The sequence below is a fragment of the Malaclemys terrapin genome, chromosome 1 (assembly GCF_027887155.1).
Source record: "Malaclemys terrapin pileata isolate rMalTer1 chromosome 1, rMalTer1.hap1, whole genome shotgun sequence".
NCBI lineage: Eukaryota > Metazoa > Chordata > Testudines > Emydidae > Malaclemys > Malaclemys terrapin.
The window spans coordinates 245,086,153-245,106,485 of record NC_071505.1 but is presented as its reverse complement, the minus strand read 5'-3'; the positions used below and the strand labels follow the sequence as shown (position 1 = coordinate 245,106,485).

General features: G+C 41.4%; 1 protein-coding gene across 4 annotated transcripts in view; it reads left to right on the top strand.

Annotated features, from left to right (window-relative positions):
• ARHGEF7 (Rho guanine nucleotide exchange factor 7) overlaps positions 1 to 20,333 on the top strand; it is a 192,538-nt gene that overhangs the window by 115,118 nt on the left and 57,087 nt on the right. For all 4 annotated transcript variants that reach the window (XM_054011294.1, XM_054011286.1, XM_054011311.1 and 1 more), the window contains exons 7-9: positions 4,969 to 5,063; positions 5,435 to 5,530; positions 16,274 to 16,396. In XM_054011294.1, coding sequence (XP_053867269.1) covers positions 4,969 to 5,063; positions 5,435 to 5,530; positions 16,274 to 16,396 — 314 coding nt within the window. The remainder of the gene's footprint in view (positions 1 to 4,968; positions 5,064 to 5,434; positions 5,531 to 16,273; positions 16,397 to 20,333) is intronic.

The window sequence follows — 20,333 nt, the reverse complement described above, 5'->3', positions numbered from 1 at the left end:
GGAGTCAAAGTACAGTTCAGAGCAAGCTCAGAATATGGTGGGTGAAACTTTGCCAACTCCCCTTCCAGGATGGGACTGGGCAGTGGAAAATCTCATAGTCTGATGACCTGGGGGATCTTTCCACAAATATTCCACTCACTCCTCCCTGAGCATGTTATTTTATTTTATCAATTTATAGAGCAGCATCTGCAATTAATAAACTGTTATCATACATTCTGATCTCAAAGTAAGTTTGATTTAGTACATATTACACTATGTAATTGAGCATGCAGGACAAGATGTGTGCTTGGCAGGGGAATATATAAATAATAAATTGCAGAGAATTATTTTGATGCAAAGCCCATCCATCTTGGCATATAAATACTAAAGAACTACATAATCTGAACCAGATGTAGAATTAACAATGAAATAAATTACTTTAAACGAAAGATAAATAAGTAACCAGTTGCTGCAAAGGGGCATGTTATCACATGACATCCCTGTAGGACAGGCTTTTAAAAAAATTAATTATTTGTACTTTCACCTTTTGCTAGTTGACCATTCTAGAATAATAAAGCTTAATGTGTCAAGTTTTATTTCTCTATTATGTAAGTCTATAAGCGAATTGTCTACTATATGCAGACAGCACAAATTCAAGTAGAGGATTTCTAGTGATTCTTTTAGGGGTGGAAAAGGAGGTAAAAAGAAATAGTTCACTTTCTGACTCTAATTTTCCATTATTTGTTCCTATATGCTTTAAAATGAGAGTCCCTCTATAAGGCTAAACTTTCCAAGCTGTATCAGCTGGTATTTGCATGTGCAAAATAGTTCATTACAAATCTCCAAGTGCCCTTTGTTTGCTTGTAGATGTGGAATTTGTGCATGTGTAACATTTGCATGCTCTGCTTAGGAGCCCATGTTTGAGGATATGGCTTGTCAGGTTCCAGTGATGCAAGCAAATTACACAATGATTCTTATTTGTTATAATGAGGCGATGTTTTAGATGAGTGACGTTAGTTGTGTGACAAAATGGGAACATGCCGCATGCCCCTAATGTTGTAATGAAATCTGACTTTCTTTTCATGTGGTTTGAAAGTTGCTCAGTTCTATATAGGTCATTTAAATCCATTTTTGGGTGATAGTTTTTGCCTTAGGGAGGCCACTGGGTTTGTGTGACAGAACTGTTAACCACGCTTGATTTTTCCATGCCTTGTGACTAAGGGAAAGCTTGAATTGGATGAGCTCAGCTTTCTATGCCATTCATTAGTGTTATGTATTGTAAAAGCTGCCCTTTCAATGAAAACGACCCGTTCCTTTGGTACCCAGACTTATCTGTGCAAATGTTGTGATGGAGCTTTGAGAACAAGGTCTTTGAGGTCTCATGGGGTCTTGCAGCAGCCAGAACATGCAGAAAGCAGGAAAGGCAAGAAAGGTGATTATTGGAGAATACAGGCAAGATGGTGAGATTAGGAATTCAGAAGTGCTCTGGAGAGGCATTGTAATACTTATACTTGTAATACTGAGCACTTTATAGAACTTAAAGTGCTGTACAGAAATTTAATCCTCACAACTTCCTTGTGAGGTAGGTAAGTAATACTGAAAGCTGCTAGGGGCAGGGCGACACAGAAAAATGGCATTTAGATCTCTGTGAACCAGGTTTAAAAAAAATGCTTCTCAAAGTAGAACAAAAATGCTGTATACAATGATAGTCATCACTGTTTATGCAGACAGGAAAGTCAACTAAAGGAGAAGTTTAATATATTTAAAATGACTTTTAATAATATGTGCATGTCTAATAGCATTGCCTCGCACCAGTAAAGTTTTGGAATGATTTAAAGCGAAGTAGGTGAATCTGGTAACTTATCTGTTTGATTAGGGCTTTACAGCACAGATATTTACTGTTCAATGCATTTTAATTTCCTGGGGGTACTGCTGAATATTGATTCTTAAAAATGTTGAAATATTTGCTGCCTTTTTAAATGATTTTTTTCCAAAAAATCAAGCGATCTGTGTACAGGTTAATATTATTTAGTCGTCAGATATTCAGGCAGTTATTATGTCATGAAACAGAATGTACATTCAGAATATTTGCTGTGTCATAGAGACTACCATGGTATTGAGGCTTTTTTCAAGTCTCTTGCAAATTTCTTTCACTTTGGTACTGGAGCACTTTATAAAATGGTTCAGTGCTTCAATAGGCTGTCATGTTCTTGTTATTGGTTCATCTCCTTCCTTCCTCTCTGCTTTGGAAAGTTTTGTGTGTGTACATACTGTTTTATGGGAAAGCCATGTTGGAAAAATTAATTTTGGAGTTAGCCCTGAGAGGACAAATGGCTATATGTATTATACATTTTATTTTAGCACTCTTTTTGTTACATTTTTGCATGAAACCTTGTTCACTTTTGTTTGTGATTCTGTAAGGGTCAGCTATTGTTTTATCTTTGTTTAGTCCCTTTCCAAATACATTAAAACTAATAAGTTTATTCCCACTTACAGTTTGTGCACTAACGTTGTACTGTATGTGCTAGCTGCCCAATTAATAGCTAATGCTTTCTCTATGGCATTCCTCTGACATGGTGTCTTGAAGAATGGAGACATTTTAATCTTTGGGTCAGGATTCAGAGTTCCAACAAGAGAATGAACTCGAAAGTGGTCTCTTTTCCTTCAGATGAATAGAACCATTCAGAGAATAAAGCAGAATTCAATGACACCAATGAAAGAAACAGTGAATTCTTCCTTTTAAATAGTTCAGATGTCATTTGTTTCATCAGGTTTGCATTTAGACATGAATGGCTTTTTTATGTCTTAAAACAGAGTATAGACTACAACAGTGAATAATGCATTTAGTGCAGTCCTTATTATAAATGATAAAATTAGACATTAATATAGACAAATATACACAAAAGAGAGAAGGTAATTTGGCATCTTACATGCAATGCATTAAAAGTCACAGAACTATCCAGAATACATCCATGTTACATTGGTATACATAAAGTAGGAACCAATCTAATTGTGATTCTGTAAGGCAGAAAAGCTTTAAAAATGGCCTGTTTCCTTACATATAAAATATTCTAACAAATGTAGAGAAGTATATTTAATTCAGACAGGAAAGGCCATTCTGTTGCTGAATCGCCAGTGCGTAAAATCAAGTTCATGTTCTGTACTGTGCGTGTCTGTTGACATTTTGGAGACAATGAAACCTGTCTGAAGGGGCTACAAAACTGTGGTTGCTTAACAAAGGAGGGCCTTCTACTACAAATGCATCAGGTCAAGGAAACAATGCCATGCTCTGGGTGTCCCTAAACCCCTGACTGCTAGAAGCTGGGACTGGATGGTGGGGTCGATTCCTTGATAAATTTCCATGTTCTGTTCACTCCCTCTGAAGCATCTTGCACTGGCCACTGTTGGAAGACAGGAACTGGGCTAGATGGATCATTGGTAAGGCTGCGAGTCTGTCACGGAGGTCACAGATTCTGTGACTTTTCATGGCCTCTGTGACTTCTACAGTGGCCGGTGCTGGCTCAGGGGCTGCCTGAACCGAGCAGCCCCAGGGCCAGCAGCAGCAGTTTGGGTGTGTGGGCTAGGGGAGAGGGGTGCTTTTCTCAGGGTTGGGGGGCTCTCCGTCTCCCACTGGCATGGCCCTGCAGCTCCTAGGCGGAGGAGCCAGGGGGCTCCGTGTGCTACCCGCGCCCGCATGCCCTGCCCCCACAGCTCCCATTGGCTGCAGTTCCTGGCCAATGGGAGCTGTGCAGCTGGCACTTGTGGCAGGAGCAGCGTGCAATACCCCCTGGCCCCTCCGCTACCTAGGAGCTGCAGGGGCATGCGGCGGAGCTGGGTAGGGAGCCTGTGAGCTCCGCCAACCCCCCCAGCACCAACAGGGTCCCAGGCTACCTTCCCCAGCACCCGCGGCGCCTCAGGACGCACCCCCCCCCCCCCGCCCCCGAGCACCCACACGCCCCCCCCCCCCCCCCGTTTTAGTTAGGGGTATATAGTAAAAGTCATGGACAGGTCACGGGCTGTGAATTTTTGTTTATTGCCCGTGACCTCTCATTGACTTTTACTAAAAATACCTGGGACTAAAACGTAGCCTTAATCATTGGCTGTTCTTATGTTCTTAGAACTGAGCAGAATACATTTTAGGATATTTTGGGGCAGTCTCTTTAGAGGAGGTTGCCTAATAAAGAATGATCTTCTGTATACATTTCAAGTTATTCTAAATTACTGATGTTGATTTACATGTGGTAATATGATGTAAAAAACCAGCATGTGCCATATTGTTTGTCTTTGTTTTATGTCCAAAACTCTGGTAACTTTTCTGCAGTAGTTTACTGCTGTTACATTCACATTCAGTCAACATGCTGTAATGTATTTTTAAACGAATTATCTTAAAACAATCATGTTGTCTACTTACAATTTACCCGCAGTCCTCCTAGACACAGAATCGCACTTCCAGGTAAACTCAGTAACAAATTTCGAGTCAAGATTAGGTGACTGCATTGGTCTTAATCATTAAGATTGAGGAAATAATCCCAGTAGAAAAATAAATGGCAACAAGGGACTCAAAAGACTAGTGCTCACTTCTGGTACTTTTTGTCATTTTTTGATAAACACTCAGCCGTTTTAAAGTGTATAGAAGCAATGATATTCTCCTACTTTTGAAAAAGCTCAGTGTGTAGGTATTTAAATTCTACAGGAAACATTGTTGCTAAGCATAATGAAACCTTCCTTTGGGTTTACAGAGACATCTGAAGGAAAAGCGTTTTTCAAACAGTACCTGATAGAAGTTTAATAGCTGCACTGTGTAATATTTAACAACTCATTGTCACTGTGTGAATCTAATTATTAGCTCTTTGTGTAAGTTTTATGGTCTTACAGTATACTAGTTACAATAAATGCTAAAAGGAATATTTCAAAAAAGTTTTAATCTTTTGTAATGTCTCTTTCAAAATAACAAAATAGTAGTCACTAATTGTCATATATTTATTGTAGGTGCTACAAAATATTTTAGAAACAGAAAATGAATATGCTAAGGAACTACAGACAATGCTTTCAAACTATTTGCGACCGTTACAAGTCAGTGAAAAGTATGTGAGTTTTGTTTTCTTTTAAATTCACTAAGGCTTAGATTTTGTTTTTCATATGATCAAAACTTCTGTTTTACAAGCTTTTTGGTTAAGTAGCTGTTTGCCTATAATCTCTTAGACTTTGATTGTAAGATCATTGGTGCAGGGTCTGTCTTTTTGTCCTCTTTGTCCAGTGCCTAGCACAGTAGGGTCCTGCTCCATGACCAGGGCTCCTAGGCAGTATGGTAATGCAAATAAATAATAACAGTAAATATAGATTTGACAACAAAAATCTGTGACTTTGATGAAAGCAGAAATAGAAGTAAAGTTATATGTAGGTTGTTTTTTTGAGTTTGCAGCTGCTTACTGAGCTTTATTTTTCTTGGCTCCAGATTAAACTCTGCAAATACTTCGTATTTAATGGGAAACCTGGAAGAAATCAGTTCTTACCAGCAAATGCTTGTACAGTCATTAGAAGAATGCACCAAGTAAGTACTATACAAACAGGCTGCAGAATTGAAGTTGTAAAGTTCTTTCTTCTGCATATTCTGGGGGACACTGTTGTTTCTGGAAAATGAAACTGTCATTTTTCAGTGCTGTCGTCTCAAGGATTGGTTCATCTTCTTACAGCAATCTAGGCTTGAAAACCCCACTCAGCTCTTTGCTTAAGAAGTAGTGGCAGCAGCAGCAGGTTGGGAGTGGGGATGTTGTATTATGTCACTGCATGTATGATGAGGCAAAGCTGAGCAGATGGTACTACTGGTAGAGAAAGAGGCCTTTTATTGTGACAGAAGGGAACTCTCCCCTTCCACTGGAGAGAGCGAGGGAATTGTTGGGATTGGAGAGAATGTGTAAGGTAAGGAAAATGGCAGGGAAATAATGTTAAAAAAAGAGCGTGTGTGAATTAGGAGATGGACTATGTGTGGGAAAGATTATGTTCATCGGTTTAAATCTTGAACTCTGATAGTCATTTGTTTCACACGTTGGGAGATTAGAAAGATCATCGGTCCCGGTAGCATACTCTACTATTGGGCTGTGCCATGAGCAGCAAAGAGCTAGTGCTGTCAAACCTGCAGCCGTGGGGGGCATATCAGGTTATCGAGGCCTCCCCCAACAGGATTAGGCTAAAATGTTAACGTGATGTTTACTGCTTATGCCCCTGTACTACATGGTACAGAATATGAGCTACTACTTCCTGAATGAAAGTTTTATGGTGACAAAAACCTAAGCACACTTAAGGAACTAGGAAGCTAGTTTCTTTTAACAATGGCCCTGTCTGGGGTACACCTATAATTCCTTATCCTATTCCCTGCTTCTGGCTCCACGTCCAAATCTGGATAACTTGTACCAGAGTGAGAGGGTAATGAAGAGTTTGGGACTACATACAAGGTGACAGAGGAATTCTTGCAACAGTGCTCCCTCCACTGGTGCTTGGGAGGGATAGTTATCTTACCCTACTAAGTAGATTTAGTCCTTGGCTTGAATGGGTTAGTTAAATTTATAAATCCCTGAGAGAAACTATATCCTGCCTTCTTAAATGCCTCTTTACTTTGTCACTTCACTTCTGTTACCGAGTTCTGTGGCTGCCAATACAATGGTTGCTGAATTTTGGAGGTCACTTAAATGAAATATTTCACATGTACATATTGTAATTATTTATGCATTTTGATGGTTAAGATATTATACATCAATTAATAAGAGACGAGAACACCAATCTACCTTACACAAGGAAACTCCTTTACCGTATAATAATAACAGTTTGTGGACCTCTGACATATAGATTTGTGTGATGATTTTCAGCATTTAAACTTACATGAAGATAATTATTTAGACTTTTTTCTACCTGATTTAAACTGTAGTAGACTACCTTCCTGTAATGTCCTTTATTTCCTGTTCTTGCTACTTAAAATAATGCTGTTGTGTAATATATTGAGAACATAACGGATGCTGGTAGGTAGGCAGAGGAAACAGTGCCCCAGGACTACAGAAGATTGCAAATATTCCATATTACATTCTCCTCATAAACACATTGTCAATGCCAACTTGTATTTTCAATTTAATTTTCATCCTAGTGTACTGACTTGAGTTGTTGACTTCCCGCTGTTTCAATCCAATCCATCATAACTCCTGTAGTATAGAAGAATGCCTGCCATGATGTCTTGATTTTTGTCAACTTGCCATGTTGTTTTGGCTGGCAAATCTGCTCTATAAACTGATAGCAGCTTCTAGGCTCAAAATAGGTTTACCATTTTATTTTTTGGCAGGGACCTTAAGGTTTCATCGTTCAGGCACTTCATGTTGCAGTGTACAGTGAAAAGATGTGATGTGCACAAATGACCAAATGCAGACACTCTGCCAGAAATTTTAAATAGTTTTATATTATAGTATTGCCAGCCTAAATAATGTGACATATTGACATGCATGAGAATGGAAATAAAATGACTATCACTTCCTCTTTTCAAGTAGGGTCATTTTTTTCTGCCCTTTGAGTTGTTTGCAAAAGGTTCATTGGTTTGTATCTCAACAACAGATATTTTCCAGTGCATTGTTAGGCGTCTTTTCAGGCATCTTTCTGTCTAACTTGTTTAATCCTGCTACTGGTGTAAATTAGATTATTACAGAAAACACGCACCTTAGCCGCTTGATAAAGTTGTGGTTTGTTGTAGGATTTTTTTGGCATGGCAAAATCTCCAGTGTTTTGGAACCTAATCTTTGCAGGGTAGTTTGTTTTTTTTGTTTGCAGCGTTCTGGAAGTTTCTCTTGTGTTCTATAGAAGGTTTGTCCTCCTTAAACTTGCCTCCAGACACTTATATTACAGCATAGGCAATGCGGTGCCCCACAGACATTTTTTGTCTGGCTGCCTAGGCAGTTGGTGCCATCAGACAGATTCTTTTAGGGTTACTTCTCTCTTCATCAGGTAAGTGACAGTAAAGTGCAGTATTTGAAGGGATCCTAACAAACCTACACCTCAGGACTCTTCCTAGTGCTAGATTTAAATTAAGTTAAACTATTCTGTCTCTACAGATTTTGCCCAGCCTGTCGTCTCATTTTGGTTTTATTGAATAATATCTAAGAGAAGCGAGAATATGATTATTGGGTGGAGCTGAGTGAGATCCACAAATTGTCTATGAAATATCACTTAACTTTGTGTGTGTGAGAAAGAGAGAGAGAGGAGTAGAGGGGCCAGTAAGGGCGATGGTTGAAGAGGGATGGCTTTAACTGAAACCTTCTCATAGTCATGAAAAAAACCTTGAAAATGTGAATTGAATTGTAAACTAATAGAGTTCTTCCTGAGTTTGTAGGCAGCCTAAAACGATAGCTTGGAGAAGTGTGAAATGCCTCCCTACATTCCTCTCAATGAGTTATTAACTGTGAAACCTAAACATGACAATATAAACATCAACATCCAGTTAATGCAGTGGTCCCCAAACTTTTGATGGTCGCTTCCCCCTTTACTTGCGGGGGGGGGGGGGTTGTTCTGGACAGGGGTAAGGGGGCTGAGGCTGGGGCCGCAGCTGGGGGTGGGTCTGAGGCTGTGGTGGGGGCTGGCAGCTGGGCCTACAGCCAGGTGGGGCTTTGCCCCCCGGCTCTGCCCCCAGCCTTGGCCCTGGGCCAGGAACAGAGCCGCAGCCAGCAGCCGAGGCTGGGGACATGGCTGGGGGCAGGACCAGAGCAGAGCTGGGGCAGAGCAGGGCCCATGGGAGCTAGCCTAGACCCTGCCACGCCCTGCCAGATGTTCCTCTGTGCCCCCTGGCAGGCGCACCCCACAGTTTGGGGATCTCTGAGTTAATGTGTTTATTCCACTATCCCAAACTGTATCCTCGAGTGCCAACAGCCTTACTCAATTGCCAAAACCTCCAGTTTTTCTCTGACATCTTGTACAGGACAATTCTAGGTATTGTCGTAGACAAATCTGTGATGTTTCGAAAACTGAAAATGTGGGGACAGCATAAATTAAATAACAATGGGTCTGCAGTACTGGTTGTATTTATTGTTATATTTAATTCTATAAAAAACTAAATTTTAAAAAATGTGTCTGAAGCGACCACATTTCTAAGATCTTCACTAGAGTATTGCAGCACCTTAAAGACTAACAGATGCATCTGAAGAAGTGAGGTTTTTACCCACAAAAGCTTATGCCCAAATAAATCTGTTAGTCTTTAAGGTGCCACCAGACTCCTTGTTGTTTTTGTAGATACAGACTAACACGGCCACCCCCTGATACTAGAGTATTGCGGTATCCAGGATCCTTGCAGCAGAATTTAGGTCCAGTCTTCTGCAAAATATAGGATTTAGTGGCATATAATACTAATACTACTTTCTATGTTGGCTGCCAGTCTAGTCTTGGATATAGCTAATGGTCCTGGGCGTCCAGACGCATGAAAAGATTGTGACTGAGCGAGTGCATATCCCACTTTTAGTCACTATTTTCAAAAACTCAGGCAATAGTGTTCCATTTTAAACCTAAGTAATATCATTGAGGCTATTCCTCATATATATATATATATATATATATATATAATCATAATGAATAACAGTAATCTACAGATACATTCATATGTCAGCTTGTATAGTAAATGTGCAACAATGCAGGTTGTGTATTCTGGACCTTATAATTCCATATGCAGAGTAAATACATGTTTTTGTCCTCTCATAACTCAAACTGTCACACTACTTTAATTAAAAATGTATCTGAAAATAAATTAGCTGTTGTTCTGAGACTTGATACTTTAAAAATTATATTATCTTGAAACTTCATAGAGCTAAAGAAAAAAAAAAAACCTTAACATTGTAATTTATAATGGATATATTGTCAGACCCTTAACTGTAACTTTGCTAGCAGAGAAAAATTGTCATTTCTAAAGTCATTTGTGTGTATGTTGTATACATACATCTGTTGAGTATTTTTAATTCCAGTAATTGCTTTTTAATTACGATAGCAAAAATATGAGCATACTGATGGAATGGCAACTTCAGAATAAATTATATAAAATAACTATCATCTTTATGAACATGTTAATTGCTAATAGCTTCATGCGATGTGGTGACAGATATTAACCGTTGTTCTTCAGACAGCTAAAGGAGATAAAAATGACATGCTCATTATAATAGTTAATGTATTCGTTGCTCCTGCAAAATAATAGAAAAATATTAATGACTGATGCCTGAGCTAGAAAAGTGAAAGGAAATGGGTTACCAACTGCCTCATATAGTGTGTTGTGTGTTAATTAGCTCATGTCGGTGGGGAATGTATAGTCTAATATTACAATGCCTCTAAAAATGTACAGTAGAGAATAATTTAATGGTCTTTTGGTAAAAGTACAGAATGTCTGAGGGGAAGGTACAGGTAATTTGATGTCGCTGTGTGGAAAAATTATCAAAAACGTGTCAGTTAAACAGAAAACAATATTGAGAGAGACAGAGAAATCCTTTTCCAGCAGCAATTCAGGGGGTGAGGGGTGGCCTGTTGCCGAAAAACATGGTTAGTGGCATGTCAGTTTGCTGGTAAAGACCAAGCCTATGTGGCTTTGAAATAATGTGAAAAAAATTGTGCTGTAGTTCTGATTATTTTTGTTGCTTCGCTACATGTCCTTATACTTGGATAGGAATGTTGATTTTACTCGTATTAACTGTATGACTCTCTTATTAAGAAAATCATCTTCAGTCAGAACTATGTTAACACGAACAAGGAACCTTTTAGTTTGCACCTGCAGTGTCCACTTGGGGGAGTTACAGAGCTGCACTTTGATGTGCACTGCTATTCACACCCCCTTAGTCCAAGTTGTGGGGCAGTGTAGACTATCCTGAAGGCTACTACTTCTGAACATATTCCCCTCATCATGTTCCAAACATTCTGTTACCTATTTTCATCCTCCTTCCCACCCCGCCAAGTTTATATATAATTGTTTTTATATTATTTTCTATTTAACTACCATACCTTAAATGGAATATTTTTACATTACCGCAAATCCACATAGGATGCTAACAGGGTGACATATGCTTGTACTCCCACGAGGATGTAGAACTCTGCTGTTGAGTCATCTTGATATTAGGTGCTTTGAGATTTTTGCGGAGCTCTCTGAGGTTAGATCAGGTGCATAGGAGCTGACTCTGTGAGTGCTCTGGGGCTGGAGCACTCACAGAAAAAAAATAATTGGTGCTCAGCACTCACCAGCCACCCGCTGATCAGCTGTTTGGTGGCCCCCACCAATCAGCTGTTTGGCAGCGGGTGTGAGGCACTGGGGAGAGGGGGCAGGAAGAGGCGGAGCTAGGGTAGGGCCTTAGGGGAAGGGGTGAAGTGGGGGCGGGTCCTCGGGATGGAGGGGGGCTGGGCACCCACCCAGAAAAATGGAAGTCGGTGCCTGTGATCAGATGTGTTCAATTAACTCCAGATTAGAAGTATTAGAGGAAACGTGGGTCCAGACAGAAAAAGTGCTACAAGGAAATCCACAAGAACAGCTGTTATTTCTTTAAACGGTTGAGGGATGCACCCCTTTCCCCCAAAAGCTAGCTGAGGAGGGCAGACAGGTGTCTCAGTTATTCTCCGAAGCCGTTGTGACTGTTTGGGGTACTGTCTGTACCATTTCTGAACTGTGCATGACTTTATGAAATTGCATCATGAAATTACTGTCATGGAAAGCCTGTAAGTATCTGGATCAGCCATGAATTAGCAAGGTTGTGTCCTGCTTTTGCCTGGCCAGAGATAATAGTGAGGGATCAGCCCACAAGGATGGTCTGTTCAGAGTAAAACAGGTTGGGACAGTGGGTTTGCTCTAGCTGGGAAAAGATGCTTCCTCCTCTTGTCTGAAGAGAGGGGGATTTGGAAGCAATGCAAAGTTACCAGGAGGCAGAATGAAAGAAGCAGAAGTGTATTAAGGGACTCATAGGAGGGAACTAGGGGAGAGAGCCATTTTGTACCAGATTAAGGTGAGGGAGGCACAGCAGGGGCAGGGTGGGTAGGCAAGGGGGTAGAGGACCCTGGCTGTCTGCCTGGACCCGGATGGTTGCACAAGGGAAGGGTGAAGTAGGAACTGAGGGACGTTTTATGATTTCAGATGTTGATTTTATTGTATGCTTTGTACTATCTTGTGCTTTACATGAATAGGGATACAAAGAGCATAAAGTGGGCAAAGTGTGTGTGCTCTCTGCCTCACCAACTGCTGGGTACACCTGAGAGAGTTCAGCTGTAAACCAGAAGCTTGCCACCTTTGGGGTGCAGTTCTGGGAGAGGGTTGTGTTTAAATACCAGGGAGTCTGAAGCACAGGCACTGACTTTCTGATTTTCTGAGGGGTGCTCCACCCCCACTCTGTCCCCGGCCCTATCCCCACTCCACCCCTTCCTAAAGCCCCACCCTGCCTCTTCCCGCCCTGCCCCCTCCCCAAGCACGCCCCGCCATAGATGAATGGTGCCTCCTCATACGGGGAATGGAGAGGGAGAGCAATCTAAAGGGGAGGTCACATGATCGGTCATGTATTCCCGTCCCACGCCAAGCAACCCCCACACACCCAGACTGGGGCCACTGCGCTCTCCCCGCCGCACGTTACCTGTAGGGGGCCGCTCTGTCATCCCGCTGCGCCTGCCCCCCCAGCATCTTCCACTGCGCTCCCTGGTGGGAGGGAGTCTGAGCGGGGAACTGCCAGTTTGGAGCAGTGGTTGGGCTCTGTCCAGGCTCCAGGAACTTGGAGATCCAGAGTGGCAGAGGCTCGGATTCCCATCTCAGCAGTCCTGGTAGGCAGTGGTGCTGGAACTAGTGCTGGGGTTGCTGCTGCACCCCCTGGCTTGAAGTAGTAATAAGACACCAAATACATGGTTTCCATCATCAGCACCCCCACTATCAAATTTGTTCCTGCTAGTAGGTGGCCAGGAATAGGGGCTCACTAGGCTCTGTGACAGTCAGAAGTTTTTGTTTTTCTGTTTAAATAGGTTCAGTCTCAGGTTGTTATGGTTGTGGGGGAAAAAACTTTAAAATGTGAACTGAGTGCAGCTTATGCAGCTGCATCTTCCGGAGTTTGCGGAATGCCTGAAATAACAGCTCCATTCATTTAGGGGGGGTTAGCTCATATGCCGGTCTTAAAACTTTTAATGTCTACATTGCTTTGATAAGAAGTGAAGTAGTTAACGTATACTATACAGATCTACACATTTCAGTCTGAGGGTAGGTCCACACTATCCGCCCGATTCGGCGGGTAGAGATCGATCTTCTGGGATCGATTTATCGCGTCTCATCTGGACGCGATAAATCGATCCCAGAAGCGCTCCCCCGTCGACTGCGGAACTCCTGCTCGCTGAGAGGAGGAAGCCCTTTCGACCGGGGAGCTTGCCTGCACCGCATGGACCCGCAGTAAGTAAACTTAGTTCGATCTAGGAAACGTCGACTTCAGCTACGCTATTCTCGTTTCCTAGATCGATCCCCCGCCCCAGTGTGGACCAGCCCTGAGTAACTGCTTTTTTAGGGTTGGACTTTTAACTCCACACGTGGCCCTGAAATGGGGCACAGTTGGTTTTATTTTCCTAAAGGAGGGGTCGATTTTCAAAAATTTGGGAAACACTGGTTAGGCTGTAGTACGTTTTGTAGTGTTTAGTTATCATTAAAGCCATACTCTGAGAAGTGCGTGTCTGTGTGTATGTAAGTGTAAATGTTTGGGGTTTTGTAGTATATGTTATCTTTCATAGCAGGATTGGGATGTTACTTCTAACACCAGGAAGGTGACCCACTGCTAATCACTGTTTTCAGAAACAGGCTTCTTAACTGCTGCTGTTGATAGGACAAAATTGTTTTTAGCACCATTACAGAAAACATTTTTGAGATTTGGTGAAAATGATGTTCTCCCTATGCTAGCTGTTAAACTATCGTCAGCGCTGGGCCAAATGTCAATAATGGGTCATTTTCCTAATGCTTACCAGAGAGCCTGTGTTGCTTTGGATTAATAGGAAATTCTGAATTTTAACATTGTGTTCCATTTAACTGACATTTTTAAAAAGCTACAGAATATATAGCCAGAGGAAAAGGGTTGCAGACTATTCATTTCACTCTGATTAAAGAGCCATACAGTAACTTTATTGTGTTTTAGTTCTAATCTTTCCCCATAGTGCTGTAAACTTACACAGCATGTTAGACTGGAGCAAAGAACATGTCTTAAAGAGTTTACAAGCTGAGCGAGACAAGGTGTACAATTCAGGGGAAGACACGTTTCTCAGTAACTGTTCAGGGAAATGGAAGATTATTGATGAGGAGACTGCTAGAAGAAGTGAGCTTAAGTGTCAAGAGCAAGCACATCTTGTAATGATGATGAAAAATTTTACCCCATCTACAGTATCAGTAAAGTTTTTAGCACCAGTTCAGGAGAAACCAATTTATTTTGACAACCACTTCCAACAGGTCAGTTTCCTAGTTGAGACAAAATTTAATTTTCCAACTATTTTTTTAAATTGAAAGTATAGCATTTTCTCCCAGAATAACAATACATGCCTGTCAATAAAATGTATACTTTTTAGGAAGGATGTAAATTATTATAATATTATTTTTGCGAGCGGGCCTGATGGTAGTCAGTGAAGGAAAAAAGAAATTGGACTGGTGAATTTGGACTCTTCCCTCCTAATTCCCATCAATGTCTATTTCCTCAAATTGAAATGACTTTACAGTTGAAAGGGAGTTAGTATAATTATTCTGTTGCTCATTAATATTTCCCAGGGATCAAACTAATTAATATTAATATTGTGAAGTGAAATATTCAAAGTAAGGAAGTGACAAAGATAAGATTACCCACACAACCTTAATTTTGCCCCCTTTGTGTGTCTGCATTATTAGAATTCAGGGCCTGATTCTTCACTGGGTTATCCCAAATTGACACTGTTAACTTCAAGGCATGTACACTGCAGCCCCTTGCTAATAGAAATTTGAGAGATAATTATGCAAAAAAAGTTATTAAAAGTGTATTATGCCTGTATGTGATACAACTGTTATCTCTTTCTGACATATCTAAACAGATCTTGACCAAGACATTGTGAAAAGCAATTTTCCTCCTACAGGGTTGACTCCCTGACAAATTTCAACTTTGTTGCCCATGCTGAGGCGAAAGTAATTTAAAAAAAAAAAATCTCTCTTAAAAATGGCGAAATTGTTTTTGTTGAAACTTTTCAGCCAAATTCACCCTCACGCAGAAACCAAACATGGGAAATTCCAGCCTAGAAAGTAAATGATTGAAAACGTTTATGAGCAGCTGACAAAGGCCTTATCTACAACAGAAAGTTGTACAAGTTTGCAACTTGTTGTTAGAGCCATACAACCCTGCTAGTGTAAACGCCGTTCTATCTGGGTAAAGGTGCTTTATACCAGTATAACTATTCCACTGAGGGGAGAGGGGTAACTATACCATTGTAAGGCACCTTTATGCTGGTATAGCTACATCCATACTAGGGCTTGTCCAAGTATAACTATATTGGCAAAAATATCACACCCTGGCCAACATTATCATACCAGTACAACTCTGATGTGAAGATCCCGCCAAAGACTACCTTTAATGATAAGTACGGCTGCATGTCTTTCATGTGAGGTCACAGATTCCAGCATGGATTGCAGCAGCAGCAGGGCCCCTGGCCGCCCCCTGCACAGAGCAGCAGCAGCGGTGGCAGGGCCCTGGGCCATTCCCCCACCCGGAGCAGCAGCAGTGGTGGTGGGGCCCCAGGCCATTTCCTCCCTACCCCTCAGCAGCAGCGGGGCCCCAGGCCACCCCACCACCCCAGCAGCTGCGGGCCCTGGAGTGCCCCCCCCCCCCCCCGATCAGCAGCATCCCCGGAAGCGCGCGCACACATACAACACAATGCATCCCAGCACCTAAGATTTAATTAGGGGTATTTTTAGTTAAAGTCACGGACAGGTCACCAGCCTGTGACTTTTTGGTTATTGCCTGTGACCTGTCCATGACTTTTACTAAAAAATACCCATGACTAAATCGTAGCCTTAATTATAAATGGCACTATACAGTCTGCCTACTGTATGGTGACATAGCTTTGCGTGGCAGGATATGGAGATTACAGGGTAGAAGCATTGGGAGAGGAAGATATTCATAGTTACTGATTCTAGGATAGACTGATGGTTGTAGAGTAATTTTAAATGAAGTGGGTTGAGGTCACATTTCTCAAAGTGTAACATGTTCTTGCTGCTTAAGTCTTTGGTTTTGTCTTGATAGTGATACTATAATTTAATCTTCCTTTATGTTACTTACTTTAGGTTGCCTGAAGCTCAGCAAAGGGTCGGAGGATGCTTTCTAAATTTAATGCCACAAATGAAAAACTTATACCTTGCATACTGTGCCAACCACCCGTCAGCAGTAAATGTTCTCACAGAACACAGGTATGTTTATTTTATATTTAATTAAAACTCCTACAGAAAAAGTGATTAAAAATAAGTAGTATGTATTTTTTTTAAAAAGCTGATAGGTGCACTTACTTTAAATATCCTACAGCCTTTTTTGGTGAGTACACAGAGCATTGTAGCCTGTTTCAACCAAACCAAAGCTATTCTGCGCAGCCAGGCCCATTGTATCACTCTTCGGAAAACTATTCTTTGAGAAGATTCTTATAACATAAAGAATGCACATAAACCGTAAACATGTAAAGAAACCATAGTACATATTATCTTAGTTTTAAGAGCATCTGTGTGAAAATTTTGATTTTGAAAGTTCTGGCATGACTGATTTTGGTTTCTGTAACTTTCTACTGTCTACCATCTGTATCTTAACCTTTGAAGGGTTGTGTTGGAGAACTAACCTTCCAGCTTCTGAAACACCAAGTGCAGGGCTAAATTCTAATCTTAGATGCATAAGCATAAATCACCACATGCCTTGAAAAAATTGCTACCTTTCCACACACATGTGAAATGCTATTTTTTCAATACAGTAAGAGGTGGTGTGCATTTCCACATATCGGAATTAGAACTTGGATCTTACATTTTGAGAGCAATAAATTTGCATGGAGAAAGCATTCAGAAAATGTTAACTTAATAGTCAGTTCTGAAAACATTTATATTTATTTTCAACTTCACTTTAATGAGTAACTCCAATGAAGTCAATGTGACGATTTAGGTGACTATAGGTAATATGTGCATAGGTGTTGCAGGATCAGGGCCTTAATTTTGCACAGTTTACAAAATGAACACCTCTTGTTGGTCAGAAACAAGCATTTGAGGTAACATGACTACCTTTAGCTGCTGAGGTTTTTTGGCGATGTTTAGAGCCCCATTCATGAACAGCACAGTTGCAGGCACCGTGTCTTACAGAGGGAGAAAGTTTGTGGCTAGACTGTTGCTTGTAAGCCATAGCCAGCATTCGAGTAAAGGTGGGGAGCTGTCCTGCAACTGAATCTCTTCCTAAGGATTCCTGAGAAGCAAATGCTGTGGCAGTTGTTCTAATAATTTTTCAAGGGGCTAAGTGTGTGTTTGCCTTGGAAGTCTAAAGAAGCTTTGGTGGCTGCTGTGACCATGAGTCAGAGAACCGTAGCCATCCTACCCTGCCCTTCTCCATGAAGTTAGAAGCCATAGGGGAGCTAGCAGGGAGCACAGCCTGTACTTCCCACCAGAATTTTTGCCCTAGGCAATGAGCCAGGGAAAAGGCTCTTTACACCCTCTCCATCTTCCCTGTGCAAAGTCAGGCATGACTGAGGCCTTCATTTTCAACAATACTAGTTTTTCAATAATATGTTCTATGGTCTAGTCATGCCTCTTATTCATTCACAGTCATGTAAAATATAAACCTTTGAATCATTTGAGACAGGTGATCTGTCCCCAACTTCCTCATTACCTAAGGTTTTCTAACTTTGTGTGTGTGTGAAAGAACAAATTGAAATGCTTGCTACATGTTACAGTGAAAGCAAACAGTAACAGAGTACTCTGTGTGGGAGGTGAGGACGAACGAAAATGAAACAAAATGTATAAAATGCTGTAATTTCTTTTTCTTGCTGGTGATTAGTTTCAGCTGGCATTCGCTGTATACTATGAAGTATTCAGACAATACGCGTCCAGGATTTTTAATAATCTTGTTCAGTCTAAGGACTTTCTCACATTTTCTGCTAAGTAGTTGGTGCCTCTGCCATCATCCCACATTCCAGGCTGGGATTCCATGTAAATAGGACGTGGCAATTGATAGCAAAGTGAACAGATACATTTCTTAAGATTTGGCTATGTGTAGGGGAAAGATTTATCCAGTGCTTCAAAACTCTTCGGAGAACAGAGGAGAAAAAATGGTGCCTTAGAATTACAGTTAAAATGTTTATAATGGGGGAAGGTTATAGTTGTGTTACTGGGGAGAAGAAGAAATGCTGCTTCTGGAAGATATCACCCAGGTAAAAGATACTGCAGTCACTTTCTGGTCAGTAAAATCAACTTTGTGAATCCCTATAGGAGTCATCATAAATATCATAGAACAAGTAAATAATACACTGTAGACATGCAGTTAGTTTCAAGGTAATCTGACTGTTTACCAGAGGCGGAGAGCAAAGGGAAGCAAATCCTGATGAATGAACTCTTGTTTAGCATGTCATATTATCTGTCTGAATGAGATGTGTCAATGGAAATATGAACCCTGGATTTGTAATTGCCTCCTTTAGTGGCTTAGAGTGGGTCCTCCTTTTCAGTCTCTGAAGGAGGCCACTCCACCTTGCTATGCCACCTAATGGCTGACAGTCTGTTGCCAGGGGATTAGCACAGTGTCAGCAAAGAGTCTAGGCACCTGGCCCTAGGTGTGGGGCAGGGCAATTGGCAGTCTTTAGTCCAGCACCCTGGCTGGGGCAGACAGCAAACACAGACAGGCTGTCCAGCCCATGGTGGGGAGGCTGCCACCTCAGGGGTGGGGTTGGCAGCAGGGAGGTAGGGGGCCCAGCCCCACCCTACTCCACCGCGTCCCAGCCCAGGGCCCTATCAGTAGCAAGTGGTCCTGCCACTGGGTCACCGTGAATCTTGCCAGAACCCGCTGACTCTGGTTTTGACAACACAGCCAACCTAATGTCTGGTTTCCCTGGGCTACTTCCTACCCCCTATTTGTTCGTAGGGCTCCGTTGCTCCTCAGTGTCTTTGGGGTACTTGGCAGCTGGCAGTCCCAGCAGCTCCTCGATGTATTCGTCTAGTGGCAGTCCCGACAGCTCCTCGGGGTATTCGGCCGATGGCAACCTCAGCAATTCCCCTCCCTCAGGGTCCTCGTCTGGGGGCAGGAGTTGGCACAGCTCAGTCCCTGGCCCAAGACCCAGCAGCAAGGCAGAGGCATCCGATTCCTTCCCTGGCTCTGGCCTAACTGAGCTGGAGGCCCCACCTCTTATACTTCCTGTTCTGTCCCTCTGCTTCCAACACAAGGGGCAGGCCCAGCCTGCCTCCGCCCACTAGTGGGCGGGGAGTGGTTCCTCCCTGTGAGTCTCCGTGGGAGGTCTCTCCACCTTGCTACACCTCCATTTAAAATTTTAAGTGTTTTTTCTTTTATTAAACACAGCTATAGCAGACTGCAATGTATGCCATCGAAAATACTGTTTTTAAAATCTTCCATAAAGAAGCAAGAAGTTACATTTAAACAGAGCAACTCCAAAACCATTCACCTCTCTTATAGAACAACAGAAACCCCTTAGATTATAAGACTTTAAGGTTTGGAAACATGTCTCGTTCTGCCTTGAGTGTCACTGAACATACTGATTGCACAAAGTAAAAATATATAAATATGTAAAAATTCTAATAATGCCATCTATTGTCTCCTAGTTACATAGAACTTTTTCTGTTAACATAAAGATCTGTGAGAGATGTTTAGTTTACACTGAGGTTCAGGGATAGCAGCATCTAAAACAGTAAATGAGGGAACTTCCTTACAATTATTAAATGCCAAAAACTAGGTTAAGATTGCACAGTTAAATTTACACTAAATCAGAGAATGGAAAAGTTAAGATTGCAAAAACAATGCTCAGTTGCATTGCAAAGCCTGTATATGTTTATGGTATGTATTTAACAGAAGAAACATGAATAGGAACAAGAAAAAGGTAGAGAATATTACATGTATACTCTGAATTCATTCACTGACTTTTGGGATCTGAATTGTACATTGTGCAACTGATTTAATAGTATCTGAGAGAGAAAAATGGCTTGGAACTAACACCCTACAGCTTTTCCATCAGAGAGTGTACGCTCCTTGCACTCAGCCTCTGTGCACTTCAGTAACTAAACACTTGTGCATAGCGCTTGCCTACAAAATGGTCCACTTCATGTACTCAGTATACAATTTTAAAATCATAACTTTTGCTATGTAAAGAAAACAAAAACA